General features: G+C 39.7%; 1 protein-coding gene and 1 long non-coding RNA gene across 2 annotated transcripts; one reads left to right on the forward strand and one right to left on the reverse strand.

Moving 5' to 3' along the window:
- Window positions 1-5,274: 5,274 nt before the first annotated feature.
- On the forward strand, window positions 5,275-5,541 carry LOC113058123 (uncharacterized). The gene is made up of 2 exons (XR_003277919.1): window positions 5,275-5,321; window positions 5,462-5,541. It is a non-coding gene; the product is annotated as an uncharacterized LOC113058123 (long non-coding RNA).
- Window positions 5,542-12,371: 6,830 nt separating this feature from the next.
- LOC113058113 (tripartite motif-containing protein 16-like) lies at window positions 12,372-17,674 on the reverse strand. The gene is made up of 6 exons (XM_026225805.1): window positions 16,643-17,674; window positions 16,143-16,238; window positions 15,830-16,063; window positions 14,444-14,649; window positions 14,302-14,321; window positions 12,372-14,091 (listed from the first exon to the last, which is right to left on the reverse strand). Exons 1-6 carry the CDS (start codon window positions 17,213-17,215, stop codon window positions 13,571-13,573), a joined length of 1,650 nt encoding a protein of 549 aa, XP_026081590.1. The 5' UTR covers window positions 17,216-17,674; the 3' UTR covers window positions 12,372-13,570.
- Between the last annotated feature and the right edge of the window lie 5,586 nt (window positions 17,675-23,260).

Raw genomic sequence — 23,260 nt, forward strand, 5'->3', positions numbered from 1 at the left:
AGACCCCATCCTGCAATCCTCGACTTTACCTGGAACGCGTCCTCTTTACCTCAGACTTGTTCGTCACCACCGTGTGGCTTCGCACTTACTCGCACGAAGTCTTATCACCCCCGTCCTGCTTACCTGCAGCAGGCCCGTTTCCCATACCCGCAACAAATCAGTCTCGCGTACCTGCGAAACTATCCTGTTTCACGTACCTGCGAAAAAACTGTTTCACGTACAGGCAAACGTACGCGTACCTGCGAAAAACTCATTGCAATTGTATCTGCGAAACCATTCATTAGCTCCATGTACCCGTGAAAAACCGTTTCACGTACCTGCAACCTGTGGGGTGGCTTGGACTTGCAACATAAGGTCTAGGAATATCAAACCGCAGTTTACCAAATTAGAAACCCAATTTTGTAATTTTTAAGGTTATTGGAATTTCAAAATCAGTTTCACCGTTTGTAGCACACGTTTTCTAATGCGTTGAGAAACCAGCAGTGAAGGTCCACAAGCCCTCAGACGTCAGTCCCCCCTTCCCTGAAACCTTTTGGGGTTTAGGGCTAAACCCTTTGTGGGTTTAGGGTGATCAGCCAACTAATGTCCTCAGGTTCCGGACGATCAGCTGTGGAATCCCGTCACTCGTCGCCAAGTTTGTTGTGGAAATTCTAATTCAATAACAATTTGTAGAGACTGAGAATGAAAAACCAAACAGAGTTTTGTCTTTGTATTGCTTTAATTCTGTGCAGAGAATGATCTGGTTTACACACAGCTTCTGAGTCTGTGTGCAAAGATATCACACAGACTCACAGCTCACTTTTTATAGAATGTAAAAAGATACATTGAAGGACAGACTAGGACCTTTGAACCAATCATGTTGCTCAGTGCACATCACATCATAACACATGCACATCTCATGCACATCTCATCGTAGATGCCTGGTAACTCTCAAAAACTGCCCATCCCTAGTACACAGTTTCCCCTCAAATTTTGTTTTTCAACCTAAAGCAGTTACGTGCACAAGTTAGGAAGTCGTGGCCTAATGGGAAGTCATGGCCTAATGGTTAGAGAGTTGGACTCACAATCGAAAGGTTGTGAGTTCGAGTCCTGGGCCAGCAGGAATTGTGGGTGGGGGGAGTGCATGTACAGTTCTCTCTCCACCTTCAATACCCTGACTTAGGTGCCCTTGAGCAAGGCATCGAACCCCCAACTGCTCCCTGGGCGCTGCAGCATAAATGGCTGCCCACTGCTCCGGGTGTGTGTTCACAGTGTGTGTGTGTGCACTTCGGATGGGTTAAATGCAGAGCACAAATTCTGAGTATGGGTCACCATACTTGGCTGAATGTCACGTCACTTCACTTCACTGTTACATAAAATAACTCAATGTCCCTATGGACTATATATACTATCTTATTCATTGTATGTTTAAAAAGATACTTGAATGAGATTAATGCAATCAATGCCAAATTAACAAAACTAAAAATTTCCATAACAGGCGACAGTGGCAAGGAACCGAAACTCCATCGGTGAAAGAATGGAGAAAAAAACCTTGGGAGAAACCAGGCTTAGTTCTCCTCTGACCAGACGAAACCAGTAGTTAAATTCCAGGCTGCAGCAAAGTCAGATTGTGCAGAAGAATCATCTGTTTCCTGTGGTCTTGTCCTGGTGCTCCTCTGAGACAAGGTCTTTACAGGGGATCTGTATCTGGGGCTCTAATTGTCCTGGTCTCCGCTGTCTTTCAGGGCTGTAGAGGTCCTTTCTAGGTGCTGAAGGTGCCACACCATCTGGTCTGGATACGTACTGGATCTGGGTGACTGCAGTGACCCTCTGTTCTGGACACAGACTGGATCTGGTGGCTACGGTGACCTCGGAATAAGAGAGAAACAGACAAATATTAGCGTAGATGCCATTCTTCTAATGATGTAGCAAGTATGTAGGGTGTTATGGGAAGTGTTCCCGGTTCTGGTTTTCCTAATTAATGCAGCCTAAAAAAACTTTGTAGTACAACAATTGGTCTGCACAGTGCAAACAAAGCCAAAACCTGGATATTTTAGGCAAGGATGTGTCCTGGGAAAATCACCCTTCAATTCAATTCAATTCAAGTTTATTTGTATAGCGCTTTTTACAATACGAATCGTTACAAAGCAACTTTACAGAAAATAATGTTTCTACAATATTTAGTAGTAGCTTATGGTGGTAGCTTATGACTGTCAGTTTGTGCACGTTTGACAGGATTTTTAGAAAAAATTAATACAAGACGTAGTCAGCTAGACGATGAACATTATTAATATTATTAATTAATAATTGTTATATGATGCAGTCACACATGTAGCAATAATTGTTAGCTCTGTTTGTTGATTCAAGGTTTGCATCATCTGAGGTCCTCTGAGGGTCAGCATCATCTCTTCTCAGGTGTTCTGGATCCAGACTGGAGCTTGTGTAAATCCTAGTTACCACGGGATGTAAATCCCGTGGCAAAACATAGAAACAAAATAGAGACATCATTAGCATAGCTGCTGATCCAACAAACTAAAATTAGTTTAACCCAAGCTAATGAATAAAAATGCACATGTGATTAGATGCGACTACACTCACAATTTAAGAGATACATTATTTGAATGCTTGGCGAAAGAGATGCGTTTTTAATCTAGATTTAAACAGAGAGAGTGTGTCTGAACCCCGAACATTATCAGGAAGGCTATTCCAGAGTTTGGGAGCCAAATGTGAAAAAGCTCTACCTCCTTTAGTGGACTTTGCTATCCTAGGAACTACCAAAAGTCCAGCGTTTTGTGATCTTAGGGAGCGTGATGGGTTGTAGCGTGGTAGAAGTTAGGTACGCAGAAGCTAAACCATTTAGGGCCTTATAGGTAAGTAATGATAATTTGTAACTGATACAGAACTTAATAGGTAGCCAGTGCAGAGACTGTAAAATTGGGGTAATATGATCATATTTTCTTGACCTGGTAAGGACTCTAGCTGCTGCATTTTGGACTACCTGTACCTTGTTTATTGACGAAGCAGGACAACCACCTAGAAGTGCATTACAATAGTCCAGTCTATAGGTCATGAATGCATGAACTAGCTTTTCTGCATCAGAAACAGATAACATGTTTCGTAGCTTGGCAATGTTTCTAAGATGGAAGAATGCAGTTTTTGTAACATTGGAAATATGATTTTCAAAAGACAAATTGCTGTCTAATATAACACCCAGATTTTTGACTGTAGAGGAAGTAACAGTACATCCGTCTAGTTGCAAAATGTAATCTACAAGATTCTGTGTAGTGTTTTTTGGTCCAATAATTAATATCTCCGACTTATGCGAATTTAATTGGAGAAAATTATTGGTCATCCAATCTTTTACATTTTTAACACACTCTGTTAGCTTAGATAATTGAGAAGTTTCATCTGGTCTCGTTGAGATATATAGCTGAGTATCATCAGCATAACAGTGGAAGCTAATTCCGTATTTTCTAATAATATTACCAAGGGGCAACGTGTATATTGAAAATAGAAGGGGACCTAGGACGGATCCTTGTGGCACTCCATATTTTACTGATGATAAATGAGATGACACCCCATTTAAGTAAACAAATTGGTAGCGATCGGACAGATATGATCTAAACCATCTTAGAGCCTGCCCTTGAATACCTGTATAGTTTTGTAATCTATCTATGAGTATGTCATGATCTATGGTGTCGAACGCAGCACTAAGATCAAATAAGACTAGAAATGAGATGCAGCCTTGATCTGACGCAAGGAGCAGGTCATTTTTAATTTTAACAAGTGCAGTTTCTGTGCTATGGTGGGGCCTAAAACCTGACTGAAATTCTTCATACAGATCATTTTTATGTAGGAAGGTGCTCAATTGAGAAGACACAACTTTTTCTAAATTTTTTGACATAAATGGAAGATTTGAAATAGGCCTAGAATTTGCCAGTACACTAGGATCTAGTTTTGGTTTCTTAATAAGAGGCTTGATAACCGCCAGCTTGAATGGTTTTGGGACGTGACCTAAAGATAACGACGAGTTAATGATATTGAGAAGCGGTTCTTTCAGTAATTTAGTGGGTACAGGATCTAATAAACATGTTGTTGGTTTAGATACAGTGATAAGTTTATTTAGCTCTTCCTGTCCTATGGTTGTAAAGCGCTGCAGTTTATCTTTGGGTGCGATGGATGAAACTGAAGTGTTAGACGCTGTAGAATCTACATTCGCTATTGTATTTCTAATGTTATCTATTTTATCAGTGAAGAAATTCATAAAGTCATTACTGTTTAACATTGGTGGAATATTTGAATCAGGTGGCGTCTGGTAATTTGTTAATTTAGCCACTGTGCTAAATAAAAACCTTGGATTGTTTAGCTAATCTAATCATAGCTTTTGAGCTGCTTTTCCCGAGCAAATCTACTCAACTCTAGAATGAGTCTCCATTGATGTGCTTGAGCTGCTATATGGACATTTATGTTCTTAGCAGATGTTTATCATCCAAACTATTTCAATCAGGACCACTTCCGTCAAGTATATTTAATGACAATTATAATTGCATACAGTTAGTGTTGGCGGTACGGTTATGTTCTGGGCAACACTCCACACGCCTGTCCGTGCAGCCATGCTAGGACAGAGCGGGGAGAGCAGCAAGACAAACCCCCCCTGGGGTACAGAACAGAACCATTATAACATACATAATTACAATTCACAATTACATGAGTTGTAAACAAAATGTGATAGAGACTGCTTCCAATGAAGACACTGTAAAGAAAGAACAAGTTAGATCAAATTACAGGTTCAGGTGGTGGAGTTGGGGTTGGAGGAGAAAGTTAATTGCAAGCAGCAATGCGATGGAGAGACACTGAATAATGGGAATTTAAATAGACCGCAGGTGATAGGTGTCGAGACTGGATTGGTACACGTCAGGAACAGCTGACTGTCAGCTGATGCAAGCATGACTAACATGACCTGACTGAACTAACGCGATGCTCGATTTCCTAGAAAGTTCACAGAGAGTGTAAGTGTCAAATACTAGAATCTGCAGCTCTAATGTGATTTAATGAATATGAGAAGAATGAAGCTGATGTTGTGAAAGTGCTGGATTGAGGAGAGTTACTAAAGATCAAATCTGATGTTCCTGAAGGTTATTGAGTGAAGTGTGGAGCTGATGAGTTTGATTTCTGTTTTCTGTAGAGTTTCCAGTCTCTCTCAGCTCCTCCTGAATCTACAGACGTAAATTATCTCTTCAGTTCTCTCGTCTCTTCTGATGATCTGAGAGAATCTGTCCATCAGCTGAGAGACAAACTGGAGGATTTCTGCAAAGAGCAGCTCAAGAAGATCTCAGACAGAGGTAAAGTCCTGGAGATTCATCTGCTCTCAGAAACCAGTCCATCATCATCTCATATCATGGAGAACATCATATTAGAAATGTGTTAGGAATAGATACAGGATCATGAGAATCACACTGTTCATGTCTGTTGATTTCCACAGTCCCATTCACCAACATTGATCTCTGGACCAGGAACGACTTCCTACAATGTAAGTCAGTAAGAAAACCAGCAGAAAAACTCTCTGAGAGTCTTCATGTTCTTCCTGTAGAAGGAGAAAGAAGAGTTTTATAACTGATGATGTAAATGATGATGTGCACAGATATCTGTTCATCTGTACTGAGACACTGATGATACACTGAACATGAAAAGATCAAACAGATTCATAATTCCTGATTCTGATGTGTTTTATCTCCATCAGATTCCCATCAGTTCACTCTGGATCTGAACACAGTGAATAAACACCTTCGTCTGTCTGAGAACAACAGAGTGATTACTAACACTTACACAGATCAGTCGTATCCTGATCATCCAGACAGATTTGATGTGTATCAGCAGGTGTTGTGTAGAGAGAGTGTGTGTGGACGCTGTTACTGGGAGATTGAGTGCAGTGGAACTGTTCATATATCAGTGTCATATAAGAGCATCAGCAGGAAGGGATCGGGTAAAGAGTGTGTGTTTGGATCTAATGATCAGTCCTGGAGTTTGTGCTGCTCTTTCTGCAGTTACTCATTCAGACACAATAACATAGAGACTGATCTCTCTGTGAAGTCCATCAGCAGGAGAATAGGAGTGTTTGTGGATCACAGAGCAGGAACTCTGTCCTTCTACAGCGTCTCTGACACAATGAGCCTCATCCACACAGTCCAGACCACATTCACTCAGACGCTCTATCCTGGGTTTAGGGTTAATCTTGGATCATCAGTGAAACTGTGTTGATGAATCATAATAGACAGACGAGAGATTCTACCCATAATGCTTTTGATGATGAATCCGTATCAGTGAGATGTTGTAGAGTCTCTTCTTCTTTTCTCTTCATGACATTAATACTGCAGCTGAACTTCTGTCAGTGAAATAACAGTCAGAATAAATGTGTAATAAATCCTCATATAGACAGTAAGATCAGTGTGTGTGAGTCCTGTTGAGTGACCGTGTTTCTGTGCTAGTGATGTGTGGATCGATCCTCAAAGAGATCACCGTAGCACCATTTTGGAGAATATGAGCAGCGTACGCTCTACGGTGACAGAGAAGACAAATTGTTGAATGAAGTCATTATTTTAGTTTTCTTCATGTGCAAAAGTATTGTCATTGCTTCATAATGTTACGGTTGAACCACTGATGGCAGATGAACTATTCTGAAGATGTCTTTCATGCTTTTCTGGACCTTGACAGTGTAAGTTATTTAACAGTCTATGGGACAGTCACAAACCTTATGGTTTTCATCCGAAGACGAACAAAGCTTTTACAGGTTTGGAACAACATGAGGGTAAATAATTAATGACAAAATATTCATTTTGGGGTGGAGTATCCCTTTAACTTTTGATACTTTCGATACTGATACTGATGCTGTGATGATCTAAATGATTGATCCTCACATAAAAATTGCATATTTTAACCAATAATTGTAGTTATTTATCAAGATATTCGGTGCATATAGTAAGCTTCTAGGTGGAAAATCAGCTATATTAGTGAATAATTGTGTTGGATAGAAGTTAGAACCATTTCTTCTGGTCATCTGAGCACAAGCAAGTGCTGAAAGACAGACCAATCAATCACAGACAGTGTTCACTGGTCTTTCCTGGCACCTCAAATACAGTGATTATATGGTGATTTTGCTGTTGTAAACACTACTGTTTGTTCTGAATTTATTAATTTTTTTGAATGATAATGAAAACAGGATTGATAAGTATAATTTAGAGGATGAAAATCAGTATAAGCATGTTTTATCAGTGTTCTGATAATTATTTTTAAGGCATTTTATGATTTGTAAATAAATATTGTAATATAAATAGTACTTTTTAGTAAGATAACAAAAAAAGACAAGATCCCTCAACACCGTTTAAACGTTTTCCAATCAAACAGCAAGCATGAAAGATAACAGGCACCTTTGTTTATATTGCTGTGTGTAGAACTACGTTAGCTGCATTTTTTATATAAATATTGAATTGTAATAAAATGTAAATTTGTTCCCTGCACTTTATTTGGACAGGTGTATTCATGTAGATGTTTCTTGATTTAAATGTAGATTTAAATTAAAAGAGACAAGATAGTCTATGAATGACTCTGCCTTTTATCCGTATCTGAAATGATGCGATGTGAACACTACAGAGCGCTGAACTCTCTCATGCAGTGCATGTTTCATTCATACTCAAAGCCAGAGGGCGCTCTCACGCAGAAAGTTCAAAACAGACTCATAGAAGTAATAACTTGTGATGTGCAGGAAATCCCTAATATGGACAAAAGCATCTGGCTTATCTGCTGTAATACATTTTTACTGATGAAACCCAAAGACAATAAACACACGATTGGGAAGATATATTGTTTATGTGTACTTCTGAAGTAATCTCCAGGTAATAAATAAACTTTATGAATAATGCAGTTCTGTCAGGACCATTATCGTCGAAGATAACTTACAATATCATACATTTTAGGGTTCTGGGAAACACTCCTGCAGACTGCACAGATATGAGCAGGGAGAGCATAAATTCCCCCCCCCCCCCCCCAGGGTAAACAATACAGAACAAGGAGATCATTGTGGACTTCAGGCGGCCTAGGTATCATGCACACACCCATCTACATCAACGGAGCTGTAGTGGATCGTGTGTCGAGTTTCAAGTACCTTGGCATTCACATCTCTGATGACCTCACCTTGTCCCTAAACACCTCAACCCTCAAAATGGCACAGCATCGCCTTTACTTCTTACAGAGCCTTAAAGGGGGGGTGAAATGCTATTTCATGCATACTGAGTTTTTTACACTGTTAAAGAGTTGGACTCCCATGCTAAACATGGACAAAGTTTCAAAAATTAAGTTGTACGTTTGAAGGAGTAATTTTGTTTCAAAAATACTCCTTCCGGTTTGTCACAAGTTTCGGAAAGTTTTTTTCGAGTATGGCTCTGTGTGACGTTAGATGGAGCAGAATTTCCTTATATGGGTCCTAAGGGCACTTCTGCTGGAAGAGAGCACGCTCCCGTAGAGCAGAGCACTGAGAGCACAGACATTCACTGATCAGAGCGAGAGCGTCGCTAAATGTCACAAAAGAAGTGTGTTTTTGGTTGCCAGGGCAAGACAACCCTGCACAGATTACCAAAAGAGAAACAGCATTAAGGGACCAGTGGATGGAGTTTATTTTTACAGAGCATCAACGGAGTTGTGCAAGTGTTTGTGTTTGTTCCCTGCATTTCGAAGATGCTTGTTTTACAAACAAGGCCCAGTTTGACGCCGGATTTGCACATCGTTTATTTCTTAAGGATAATGCAGTCCCAACGAAAAAGGGTCACGATCGTGTGTTGGAACCGCATGCGGTGAGTAAAACTGCTTAAAATATCTCTGTGTTGTTAACTTAGCTATCAGCGCGTAAGCACATCAAGTAAACAACATGCGATGTTGTCATCAAACTGCACTTTCCACATGTAACATTACACCTTTAAAGAAAAAAAAAAAAAAAACGACATAAAGTGGTTTCAGTACATACCACATAGAGACGTCCTGCTGTAGTCGTTGCTGCTGCTGCTCTCGTTCAGTTTCAGCCTCTGGATCTGATTCTGGATCATAAATAAACGGCTGAATCTGACTGTTAGCCATGGTTTGTTTTGGATGATGTTTTTTTCCTCACGGTAATGTCACAGACGCTCTCAACGCAAAAGCCTACTGGCGCTCGTGATTCTTTAGCTCCGCCCACACGTCACGCCTCTAGGCACTCGTGTTTTTCCGGGAAAAATCGGTACAGACTATCTTTCTCTTATGAATATAATAAAACTAAAGACTTTTTGGAGTTATGAAGGATGCAGTACTACTCTATAGGTACTCAAGATTAACAGATTGAGTGAAAACGAGCATTGAGTCCCAGGATCCTTGCTGAATTCTACCGCTGTACCATTGAGAGCATCTCAGTGTGGTCCAGCAATCGCTCCGTATCTGACCACAGAGCACTCCAGCGGGTGGAGAACACTGGTCATCGGATCACCGGCACACAGTTAACTTCCACTGAGAACATCTATCACAAGCGCTGTCTGGACAGGGCAAGAAACATCATCCAGGATGCCTCTCACCCTAACCATGGACTCCTCACCCTCCTTCCGTCCGGCAGGTGTTACAGGTGTCTACACTCTCTAGTAGACTCAGGAAGAGCTTCTTCCCCGAGACTGTGACACTCCTGAACTCCACACCACCAATCTAACCTGCACCTGCTCTTTTACTGCACCGGTCACAGTACTTTACTTTACATGTGTCTGCACTACTCATATTTTACACAGACTGCACACTGAATATCCCTGGTGTAAAGCAATAGAGAATACAGTGTGTCCAGCAGAGGTCAGTGTGTCAGTATTTTTCTGACAGCAGCAGGTTTTTATGAAGGTAGAATTACGTATTTGCATGCCAATAATATTTGTAATATAAATTATGTAATTTAAAATAAATTTGCATGCGCAAAATAAGTTTAGTAAAAGTGTAAATCAAGTTCTAAACTTTTTCTCAGTTTACTATGTTTTGTAAGTGTAAATCATATGTAACTGGGAGGGGTCCCCTGGAGTTGTGACTCTGGTGTTACTGTTACTGTTTTTTTATTCTGAAATAAAAATCATGCTGATGACATCACTCGACTCCCTTCCTCTTATTTCCTGAAAAGGCCCATGCGAAGTCCACTGTCTCTTTTCAGTTATCAGAAATATTCTCATTTATCTCATGATTTCATATGAAGCTTTAAGTGAAAGTCATTTTTATGACCTATCGTTAGGGAATAAAAAGAAAATCTAGAATACAAATGGATTAAACTTCTTAATTTAGTGATTACCGTGATAGACAACAGATGGTTTGATAGCTTGCAGCAGTGGTGTACCTTCCTTACAGGTAACACCAGTGAAGATCAGTTTATGTTTATGTTCTTTTACTAACTGCTTTCACTTATTGCCAAATGTATGACAAATGTCACAATGTAGTGTGATCTACTTAATTACAGTTGAAGAATAAGGATCTTTAGTCACGGTGTTACTTTTGTTCTGTCACAACAAATAAATGTGTCACATGTGACATGATGATAATTTCACATCCACTGAACTCTGCTACACTCAAGGATTAAGATTTAAAGGATTGCATCATTACATTTCATTGTTATAGGAAATACATGCTTGCACAAATTAACTAACATCATTCAATCTTTTAACAGACCATATTGAAAAAAAAATGATCTCCTTATTTTTTGCATTATGTTTATTTTTCTGTAACTCTGACTAAATGTATTTAAAAAACAATAAATAATATTTCATAAAAAAACATCCCTTCTATAAACATATACTATTTAGTAAAAAGGATGTATTGTTAATGTTTTTGGCTGATCTCACTGTACACAAGTGTTATAATTTTAATAACAAGGTAAACACAGTTTTTAAGAAACAAAATCAACACCAAAGGTCTCCATCCAATTCTTTCTGTTCCCAGAGCATAGAGACAAACTCCAAAGGTGAGAGAGACTGCTTCAGACAGAAGACTTGTGTTATTGCCAGAAAGAGGTAATGTACCTGGTTCATCTGTTAAGCTGAGCTCTTTATTCTTCCTTTTGATTCTTAATTTAGATCGTCAGTGTCCTTAAAGAGGAGTTTCACAAACTGAAGCAGCTGTCTGGTGGTTGGCTTTGCTATAAAGCTGTTGCTTGATAAGCTTCATTGCATTTTGTTAGTAATTGTTATAGCACGTTTAGCTATCCTTCAGCTACTTAAAGAGTTATAATGCAGTGACAAAGTGTTACTTAACAATAGAAGCAGCATGTTGTCAGTATTTCACAATGCATTAATTTTGTTTTCATGTTTTTCATTAGAATACTGTTAATCAGAATATGTCAATGTAAAAATAGTCTGTTTACTTTAAAACAAGGTGGATGCGGCCAAAGAAATCAGACTGTGGTGCACCTGAGTCCTGAGTCTTTACAAACAGCATCTAACAATGGCAAGATCACACTTTACATCGTACTTCTACAAGACACGACACACACTTCACCACTACATTCACATGCAGCTGAATCTGAGAAGATGCCCAAATCACTTTGGAAAAAATGTTATGATGTCACTTCAAGTTTTGGCTTTGCACATTGAAAATTGTGCATTTGAGTCAGAGAATGCATCTGTAAGTTTTGTGTTTAAAGGTATAAAATTGCTGATAATGCACTATTCTTTAGGCACATTTTCCCATTATATATATGTTGTTTCTTAAACAGGAAGAAAGTCAAGATGACGACATCATTTATGACAGTGAGGGAACTGTCGAAATAACAAACCCAACATGATATTAACAATATTAATTTATGTGATGCCTGGTATGTTCGAGCACTGCGTTCATAGTCTCCATGAAATCACAATGAATGTTTTGTGTATTTTAGTATTGTTATGTTAGCTTTAACGTTATTTAAAAGCTAGTGTCAATCAAAACAGTCTCTCACTTGACCAATAAAACTTCTTCTAATCAAGTTTCCTTTACATTCAACCAAACAATTCAAATGAAATTCAATGTTTCAAATATATTTAGTGAGACTTTAAAGGTTTAAAAATATAGAATGAGATAGAGAATATATTTTTAGTTATTTGTAGGTAAATTAACCCCTTACTGTCATGTTTAAGGTGATTCTGACACATTATTAGTACTGCAGTCCTGAAACTGACACAAGACTTCACGATAAACTTAAGATGTGTTATATTTGACACTGTCTGTGAAATACAGGCTAAAGTCTCGTAATCTATTTATATGATAATTAATGAGCATCAGAATTTGATTTTCATTAATCTCACTATGATTTGTGAGGAAAAAACTTAATTTCAATGCTTTCTTCGAGTAACACAGACACAATCTTGTTATTTGAGGGTGAGTCTGATCATATAATGATACATCAAATATCTCATCGTTTAAAACTTTTACTCAAGTAATATTCTAAACAGTGACTTTAACTTCTACCGAACTCATTTTCTGGTCAGATATCTGTACTTTTACTCAAGTGTGGCTTTCAGGCGCTTCATCCAGCGCTGAGCTTCATACAATACAGACGGTTTCAAAGAAACAGAAACTAAGAGTGTTAATGTTGTAAGATTCACTCAGTTTCAGCTGTAAAGAAGCTCTACACAAGACAATTGAGTCATTATTCACATCAAAAACAATATCAGTTCTGGATGATTGTTGCAGTGTTTTATTGATTGCTTTATTACATTTCCGTAGTGAAATTTACTTGAATTTAAGATTGAAAATTATTTGCATTGTATCCGCAATTTATTTTTTCATTTCTATTTTGTTTTTCCAGTAATTAGTGTCTTTGTTCTTATTTTATTATTGACTGTTTACTTGTCTTATTTTGTGTGTGTGTGTGTGTGTGTCAAAATTGTGTCAAAATCCTGATGACTGCACTTTCACCAGATCCTGTCAGAAGACGTGTGTTTTGTCTGAGACTCAAAACTGTGTTAACTCAAAGTCTTCTGTCATCCTGAGCAGAACGCAGGAGACAAGTGATGATCAAATGGGCAGGATTTATTAAATTATATTAGTTGTGTGTGTTTCAATGCTCAGATTTCCTCAACAAGTGTTATTATATCAAACCAAAAATAATGGAATATTTCTGCTTCACAACATCATCGTGTGATGTTAAAAACCTTGAGACATTCTCTGATCTCTTACTCATGAAGAGAAATATACCTACAAATCAGACAATCATTAAACAATATTACGATTAAATGACATTTAGAGAAGCTGCTCTCTCTCTCTGTGTGTGTGTGTTCACAGGAAGTGTGCTCCTATACTGTCTATATGAGGATTTATTACACATTTATTCTGACTCTTATTTCACTGACAGAAGTTTAGCTGCAGTATTAATGTCATGAAGAGAAAAGAAGAAGAGACTCTATTCTGTACTCGATTTTGTACAGCTAAAAATAGTTGGATGCAAAGAGCCCGAAAGCTAAACCCATATAACTTACAAATGGAGGCACCCATTTTTACATAAGGAAACATCTCACTGTTACTTATTCATCATCAAAAGCATTATGGGGAGAATCCCTCATGAGACTATTCTGATTCATCAACACAGTTTCACTGATGATCCAGATCCAAACCCATACCCAGGATAGAGCGTCTGAGTGAATGTGGTCTGGACTGTGTGGATGAGGCTCATTGTGTCAGAGACGCTGTAGAAGGACAGAGTTCCTGCTCTGTGATCCACAAACACTCCTATTCTACTGCTGATGGGCTTCACAGAGAGAACAGTCTTTATGTTATTGTGTCTGAATGAGTAAGTGGAGGAAGAGCAGCACAAACTCCAGGACTGATCATTCCATCCAAACCAACACTCTTTACCCCGTCCCTTCCTGCTGATGCTCTTATATGACACTGATATATCCACACCATCATCTCCACTCCACTCAATCTCCCAGTAACAGCGTCCACACACACTCTCTCTACACAACACCTGCCACACATCAAATCTGTCTGGATGATCAGGATACGACTGGAATGTGTAAGTGTTAGTAATCACTCTGTTGTTCTCAGACAGATGGAGGAGTTTATTCACTGTGTTCAGATCCGGAGTGAACTGATGGGAATCTGATGGAGATAAAACACATCAGAATCAGGAATTATGAATCTGTTTGATCTTTTCATGTTCAGTGTATCATCAGTGTCTCATTACAGATGAACAGATATCTGTGCACATCATCATTTACATCATCAGTTATAAAACTCTTCTTTCTCCTTCTACAGGAAGAACATGAAGACTCTCAGAGAGTTTTTCTGCTGGTTTTCTTACTGACTTACATTGTAGGAAGTCGTTCCTGGTCCAGAGATCAATGCTGGTGAATGGAACTATGGAAATCAACAGACATGAACAGTGTGATTCTCATGATCCTGTATCTATTCCTAACACATTTCTAATATGATGTTCTCCATGATATGAGATGATGATGGACTGGTTTCTGAGAGCAGATGAATCTCCAGGACTTTACCTCTGTCTGAGATCTTCTTCAGCTGCTCTTTGCAGAAATCCTCCAGTTTGTCTCTCAGCTGATGGACAGATTCTCTCAGATCATCAGAAGAGAAGAGAGAACTGAAGAGATCATCATTTACGTCTGTAGATTCAGGAGGAGCTGAGAGAGACTGGAAACTCTACAGAAAACAGAAATCAAACGCATCAGCTCCACACTTCCCTCAATAACCTTCAGGAACATCAGATTTGATCTTTAGTAACTCTCCTCAATCCAGCACTTTCACAACATCAGCTTCATTCTTCTCATATTCATTAAATCACATTAGAGCTACAGATTCATTTCTAACAGCTCAAGCACATCAATGGAGATTCATTGTAGAGTTGAATAGATTTGCTCAGGAAAAGCAGCTCTAAGGCTATGATCAGATTAACTAGGGTGATCAAACGTGGCATTTTCCCAGGACACATCCTTGCCAGGATTTCTATATTGTCTAAAATATCCAGGTTTTGGATTTGTTTGCACAGTGCAGACCAATCGTTGTACTACAAAGTATTGTGAAATGGCTTCTTGTGTTTTTGAATCACTTTGATGTCATACACCAATCGGTCTACTCAGTGCTGCTTCAAGTCCAACACTAATATGTACACGCATCTGCATCGCTTTGACCGTTCTCTGTAGATCCTTCTCACGCAGCACGACTGGTCGATTACATACAATTACTGCATGTTATTGGTCAAACGATCATTACCTTCATTAAGTGTGAAAACAGGAAACCAAAGCCAAAACCTGGATATTTCCTGGGATAATGTCACATTTGGTCACCCTAAGATTGAGCATCATTTATAACTTTAGAGCAGTTAGAGACACTGAAACTTCACAAGGACCTTAAGACACGCTCAGGTTTGGATTGGTTTCAATACACTGAAGCATTGCTAATATACAGACTGACTTCATGTTTGGGGTCTTCATGCTCAAACTCATCAATGTGTTACAGCCAAATAAAAATACATTTTTTTTTCAGGTTTGAGGATCACCTGATCCAATTTTGATTAATGTTACTCAGAATCGTTACTATCAAGTTCACGTTAATAGTGAAGTTTTGAACAGTTGGTGGCGCTAGCAGTGTTTAGCAGCTAAATATATCTTCCAGAAGAAAGAGCTCAGAGAAATGATTCCTAACAGATCTCCAGAGCTGAAAGCCATTTGTAAGCGGCGTCTCTTTCAGAAGAAGATGATCAGATGAGAGTCTGACTGATGATTATATAATAAGACACTCATGAAATGTTTCTCTGTGAGTCTCTGTCACAGCAGGATCTGCTCAAGTCCACTATGATCCTGTTCTTCTAGATCTGTGTTACCTGCAGGAACTGGATGTGATCCTGTGTGTGTGAAAGCTGCTCCAGCTCAGTGTCTCTCCTCCTCAGATCATTGATCTCCTGCTCCAGTCGCTCCAGTCGTTCTTCAGCTCGACTCACTGCAGTCTTTTCCTGATCTCTGATCAGTCGTATCAGCTCAGAGCGGCTTCTCTCAATGGAGCGGATGAGCTCAGTAAAGATCCTCTCACTGTCCTCCACTGCTGTCTGTGCAGAGCGCTGTTAGGACACACAGTGATTCAGCTTCAGTGAGTCTGAACTGAGACGGAGACAAACTTCTCTTCTTCTCCAGACTCACCTTATGAGACTCCACAGTCTCTCTCAGCTGCTGGAGATCTTTCTCTCTCTGCTGGATTCTCTGCTGGAGCGTCTTCTGTGTCTCCTTCAGCTGCTTCTGCAGGACAAACAGATGATCGTCAATCTCACAGAAAACTACTGACACTAAATCATCATGAGAACAGATCAATCCAGTAAAAGAGGAGCTGATAACTAACAGCTGTAGGTTCAATCTCCAGAAGTGATGATGAGTTACAATCATCATATCAGCATGAATTACTCTAAGTGTAAGTATTATAAAAGTGAAACTGACACAGACGTAGAGCTTCACACTGACAGTGTTTCTGTGTTTTGACTGATGCTAGTTTATATATTTTGTCAAAGAATTTGTGAATAGTTCACTCCATTATTTTATTTTGCTTAATCAAGGTCTGTTTTACGAAAGATTGTTAATAAGGTGCTGATATAAACACAAATGAAACGAGTGTCAGCAATATTTGATCAGTGTCTAGTGTTAAATACCTGTTTCTCTGTCCTCTGTGCTGCAGCTGATACAATGTCGTGGTTTTTATGTTCAATAACTGTACACATCACACAAATACATTTCTGATCAGTGCGACAGAAAACCTCGAGGATCTTCTCATGTTTCTGGCAGATCATCTCCTGCAGTCGTCCAATGGCATCAGTCAAATTGTGTCTCTTTCCTCTAAAGAAACTCTCATGTTGCTCGAGGTGATTCTGACAGTAAGAGTTCAGACACACCAGACAGGACTTGACGGCTCTGTATTTTCTTCCAGTACAGACGTCACACTGCACATCTCCAGCTCCAGCCTCACAGTCATCAGAGAGTCTGGTCTTCTTCAGTTTCTCCACCACTTCAGTCAGCATGGTGTTTCTAGATAAAGCAGGTCTTGGACTGAAGGTCTGTCTGCACTGAGGACAGCTGTAGACTCTCTTCTGATCCTCCTGATCCCAGCAGTCTGTAATACAGATCTTACAGTAACTGTGTCCACAATGGATGGTCACTGGATCCTTCAGCAGATCCAGACACACTGGACACATGAACTCATCCTGAGAAAATCTGGCTTCTGCCATTTTACTGCTTGAATACAGAGACACAAACACACAACAGCTCAACTACACTTCAGTTTCTCTTTCCCTGAAATCAGGCGATTCCTGTTTCCTGGTTCTGTCTGAGTCACGTGTGTAAAACACCTTCCTCATTCCTGCTCCTGTAGAGTCAGTGTGATGTGAGACTGTGGCTCTCTCTGCTGCTCACACTGTCAATCACATCCATCTGTGATTAATCACATTCACTGAATAAAGATCACATGAGAATGATTTCAGTCTGTAATTAAACCACTAAATCCTCACGACATCCAACACTTACAGAATGAGTTCTGAACAACAAGGGGTCATATGATGCAATTTCAACTGTTTCTTTCTCTATGGAATGTAACAAGCTCTTGGTGCATAAAGAAGATAAAGTTGCAAAGTTGCAAAGATTAAGGTCTCAAATCCAGAGAGATATTCTTTATAAAAGTTAAGAGTCAACCCCTCCCTCTTCTTTTTATAACAGTCTGCAAACGTCTGGAGACTGAGGAGACATGCTGCTCAAGTTTAGGAAGAGGAATGTTGTCCCATTCTTGTCTAATACAGGCTTCTAGTTGCTCAACTGTCTTAGGTCTTCTGTGAGCATCTTCCTCTTTATGATGCCCCAATTGTTTTCTATGGGTGAAAGATCTGGGCCGGTTCCTCAATAATGCTAACTCATTACAGACCTCACAGACCTCAAAAGATATATCTTACCAAAGTTGTTTATGATCCTAAGTGTGTTCCCTGAAGTGTCCCTTAGGAAGCTCTTAGCACGCTGCCTCTTACGTCCAACGTTACAAGAGCGCTGTCCCGAGTGGAGGTGCTGAATTATTTGGCATCGATTGCTCATGAATCGATTTTCCTCTTCACGCGAAGGTGCAATACACCGTTAAGAAAGACAACACGTTTTATGCAAATGAAAAACTCCTCAAATTACTCTGGTAACATTTATTTTAACATAGTTTAAGTTATCAGTAGAATATAGACTACAAATGAAATGATCAAATGGTCAGTAATACGTTCACACGATATGTTCTGACGGTTAGATGAACCGGGGATCCCTCGCTAATCATCCTCCCTCCTTATCCCATTGTGCCGCTTCTTGACATGGGTTTAACGACTTATAAAAATTATGTAATACACTTTTATATTAATGGTAAGGTACTTTACAATCAGAATTGATTGGCAAGCAGCTGCAGTTACTTCTGTTTAATGCGGTATTGATTGTCATTGGTTAATGTTTTCAATAAAAAGCAACCTATCTACAATGAACAGAGAGAGAGAGAGTTAGATACAGAATATGCTGGGGAAGCAATGTAAAAAAGGGCACCAAGCTTCTCGTCAGAAGAACTTGAAGTTTTGCTGGACCTTGCCACCAGGTCGGAGATCACACCCCAATGGTCCACTATAAGCTGCACGTTTATGGCCGCGTATCCCTTTCGCGATATGTACGCCTGATCAGTCACTGATGGATTGGAGATAGGGATGAGTGTGCCATCTACCAGGCCTGGGGATGCCAGCGATGGCATGACAGCCCATGCACCTCCTGGACTCCTGTGGCAAGCATCATTAGGACATTTCGAAATGAGAATCGGTAAGTACTTTGTAGCACTGCCATACTCTAATAAAAAACACAACAGCACCATACATGCAAAAATACTGAAACTGTTACTTTACAGAATTGCTAGACGTCCAGATGTTGGGGGCAGAGCAAGAATGTTCACTCCAGAGCAACAGAGTTACTTTCGAGAGAAACACAGAAGGTGTAAAGCAACTGCGATATGACTATGTGCAGGTAAGCAATAGTGTCATTGGTTCTGAATTTGGAAGTGCATACTGTAGTGCTGTGCATGGGCCTGATGTGTTGCATTCGTTTTGTCCTGTCCAGAGAGTGATGGAACTAGAAGCAGATGTGTTACGACCTGCTCGTTTTAAATCACAACATGAAAGAGGGATCATGCAAAACTTCCATCAACAATTTGTTTATTGATTTAAACATATGCCACAAATAATAATAATAACAGAAGGGATAAGAGAAAACAAAGAAACATACAAACAACTATAACAGAATTGATGCTACATGTGTAAGGAAAAACATACGAAAGAGACACTCCGGAGGAGCACTTCCCCAGAGAGTGTCTGCTCCAAATAACACACAGCACTCTCATATACTCTAACTAATTATCAATTAACAATGAGAAAACCAATCGGGAACTCCCATGATCAGCACCAATGGAATCAGGGGGAGGAGACTCAGGGTCATCACAGATGCCATGGGACATGAGCTACTTTTTGTAGATGAGGCCGGTTTTAACCTCAGTAAAACCAGGAGACATGGAAGGAACATTACTGGACATCATGCCATCATCAATGTAAGGGAAACAGGTCAACACCCATCCTTCATGGCACTCACTCAAGCTCCCTCCATACTCTCCATTCTTAAATCCCATCGAGGAGTTCTTCTCTGCCTGGCGCTGGAAAGTGTAACGACCGTCATCCTCATCAACAGGTAGCACTTTTACAGGCAATGGAGGAGGCATGTGGAGATATTGACCAGGCATCATGTCAGGCCTGGATACGGCATTCAAGGAGATATTTTCCCCGGTGCCTTGGACTGGAGGATATCGCATGAGATGTGGACCAAATCTTGTGACCGGATCCAAAAAGACGACATGATGTAGGCCGATTGTCTTTTTTTTTATTACTATTTTGTGTTCTGACTTTGTCTTGGTTTTGATGAGTGTGAATAAACACAAATACTTGAAGTTTGGATCCTTGTATGTTTACATGACACTATGACAAAAGTATGACCTCAAATTGACATCTGTACACAGAGAAAGCAAAAGCCAGATGTGTTTTGTATTCGTACCAGCAGTGTGTAGTTGGCACATTGTGTGTTTAGTAGATGAGGCTTGTGTTTACTGTTTGATATGAAAACACCATTTTTACGAAGGTGTGAAGAGTTAATCTAGCTGTGTTCGCTTTGCAAGAGAACTACAATGTTTTGATAATTGGGTGAAAGGTTTTCTTATTTGTGTGTAGAGTTTTGCAAAAATAGCCAATAGTTTACAAAAAATGTGCTTAAGGGGGGGTGAAATGCTCATTTTCACTCAATCTTGAGTACCTATAGAGTAGTACTGCATCCTTCATAACTCCAAAAACTCTTTAGTTTATTATATTTATAAGAGAAAAGATAGTCTGTACCGATTTTTCCCGGAAAAACACGAGCGGCTGGAGGCGTGACGTGTGGGCGGAGCTAAAGAATCACGAGCGCCAGTAGGCTTTTGCGTTGAGAGCGTTTGAAAGCTGTGACACAGATCCAGAGGCTGAAATTTAACAAGAGCAGCATCAGCAACGACGTCTCTATGTAGTATGTATTGAAACTGTATATATTTGCTTAGCAGTTTTGGAAAATGACTTAGTTCCACTTTATGTCGTCTTTTTTTTTTTTTTTTTAAGCTGTACATGTGGAAAGTGCAGTTTGATGACAACATTGTTGTTTACTTGATGTGCTTACGCCGCCGATAGCTAAGTGAACAACACAGAGATATTTGAAGCAGTTTTACTCACCGCATGTGGTTCCAACACACAATCAAGACCCTTTTGCCGTTGGGACTGCATCATCCTTAAGAAATAAACGATGTGCAATCCGAAATGCAGGGAACAAACACAAACCACTTGCACAGCTCGTTGATGCTCTGTAAAAATAAACTCCATCCCACTGGTCCCTTAATGCTGTTTTTTTGGTAATCTGGTGCAGGGTTGTCTTGCCCTGGCAACCAAAAACACACTTCTTTTGTGACATTTGCGATGCTCTCGCTCTGATCAGTGAAGTCTGTTGTGCTCTCAGTGCTCTGCTATACGGGAGCGTGCTCTCTTCCGGCAGAAGTGCCCTCAGGACCCATATAAGGAAATTCAGCTCCATCTAACGTCACACAGATCCATACTCCGAAAAAACTTTCCCAAACTTGTGACAAACCGGAAGGAGTATTTTGGGAACAGAAATACTCCATCAAACGTACAACTTAATTTTTGAGACTTTGTCCATGTTTAGCATGGGAATCAACTCTTTAACAGTGTAAAAACTCAGTATGCATGAAATAGCATTACCCCCCCCCTTTAAGCAATCAGAAAAAACTGTAAATAAATGCAGCCTTAATTGACAATATCAAGAAGTTCCTAACAGAACGTTGTAGCTGAAGGCTACTCTCTCTCTCTCTCTCTCTCCTCTCTCTGTGTGTGTGTGTGTGTGTGTGTGTGTGAGAGAGTGTAAAGCGACCACACACGATCTGAAGTGTTTAAGTCCATCATGTATGTTTTACTGCGAGTCTTCATTCCTCTGCACTAACAGTCATATCTACTCCTGGAAAGTGAGTGAGGTAATGTGTGTCCGAGGAACTGACCACAACACACTCACACACTCCTGTGTTAACACACACTGCACTGACTGTGTGTGTGTGTGTGTTTTGGTGGTGTGTAACGAGGCTCTGGGAACATTAGCGTGAGAGCTGCACTGATACGCTACATTGCTCTTTATGATGGCCCTCCATTGTGCTGAGAGCTGTATGACTTTATTACAGAGGAAACACTGTGTGTGTGTGTGTGTGTGTGTGTTTGTTTTGTGTTTGAGTGAGTGAGTGTGAGAGAGAGACTGTGTGTGTGGTGTGTGTGTCGTGTTGTGGTGTGTGTGTGTGTGTGTGTGTGTGTGTCGTGTGTGTGTGTGTGTGTGCGTTTGTGTGTGTGTGCGTGTGTAAGACTGTGTGTTGGTGTGCCGGTGATGAACACACACATATGGAACTCATCATTCAGGGAGTGAAGAGCTGCTGTCTGATCTCTGAACACAGATGTTTCTTGTAGGACACGTGTGTAACACACGGATTCAACACACAGATCACAAACACTTCATTCTTCACGTCCGTCTCAAGAATCTGCTGGAAGAGTTTCAGGGTCTGAGAGCAAGAGGTTTACAGTAATTATTATTCAGAGAGACTTTACACCTCTAATCATCTGATGCTGATTCAATATACTTCTAGTTAATGTAACTTAAACCGTAATGCTGAGATAATAGTTGTTTCATTGGGGCTACACAATTTATATTATTCTGTGATTTTAACTATAGTGTATTTAGCATGATGGAATAGTTTTGAATGAAAGCGTTAATAATGGATTACAGTGACACACAGCACTGATGTGGGCAGTCTCCCCGCGATAAAAGTATTTATAAAATACCAAGCTGTGAAGGTGCCAGTCCAGAGAAAAACACTGTGGATGAATTTAGACATAATGTTTTTACATTTTAATGTAATGTAAAGTCAAAACCCTTGCTTTGTCACAGAATCTTGCTCTTTTGTTGGTTTCATCGCTCTATTGTCCTCATTTGTAAGTTGCTTTGGAGGGTGTGCGTGTAAAACATCCACTACTATAATGTCATGATATTACTTCAACATAGCAACCACAGTGTCTCACTGAAACGCTTTAGCTGAATAAAACACTCTTAAAGTGTGTAAATCGCTCACTGATCTTCACTAACTTTAACTAGCTTTGATAAAGAACAACGCATATTTAATTCATACTATGCAGTGCTTTCCCTTTATATTTTTTGATTACCTTATTCGATTTCTGTATCATCTCTTGCTTGAATGCTATTGTTCAATAAACCTACTGTACCTAAAAACACTTATTTAATTTGTGTCTCAGTTTTATTGTAATTACTCCTTTTCTTTGTTATTGCATCTGTGTCCGTACAATTAATAACAAAGACAAAATAACAAATGACTATATCACAATATAAAGTCTTATAATTAATTCCTATCGTGAAATAAGACATTGGCATAAACTCTGATGACATCACAATTCATATAACCCCCCCCCCCCCCCCCACAACCAAAGAATGGTTCCATGAGAACAAGTCAAATGTTTCCGTGATGATTTTACAGTCAACGAGGAGTGACATTAATCCGGACGAGGAGACGGTAGAATCACTTTCAGCACACGTCCACACAGCTGAAACACACACACACACACACACACACACACACACACACA

The sequence above is a fragment of the Carassius auratus genome, chromosome 39, assembly GCF_003368295.1.
Source record: "Carassius auratus strain Wakin chromosome 39, ASM336829v1, whole genome shotgun sequence".
NCBI classification, from domain to species: Eukaryota; Metazoa; Chordata; class Actinopteri; order Cypriniformes; family Cyprinidae; genus Carassius; species Carassius auratus.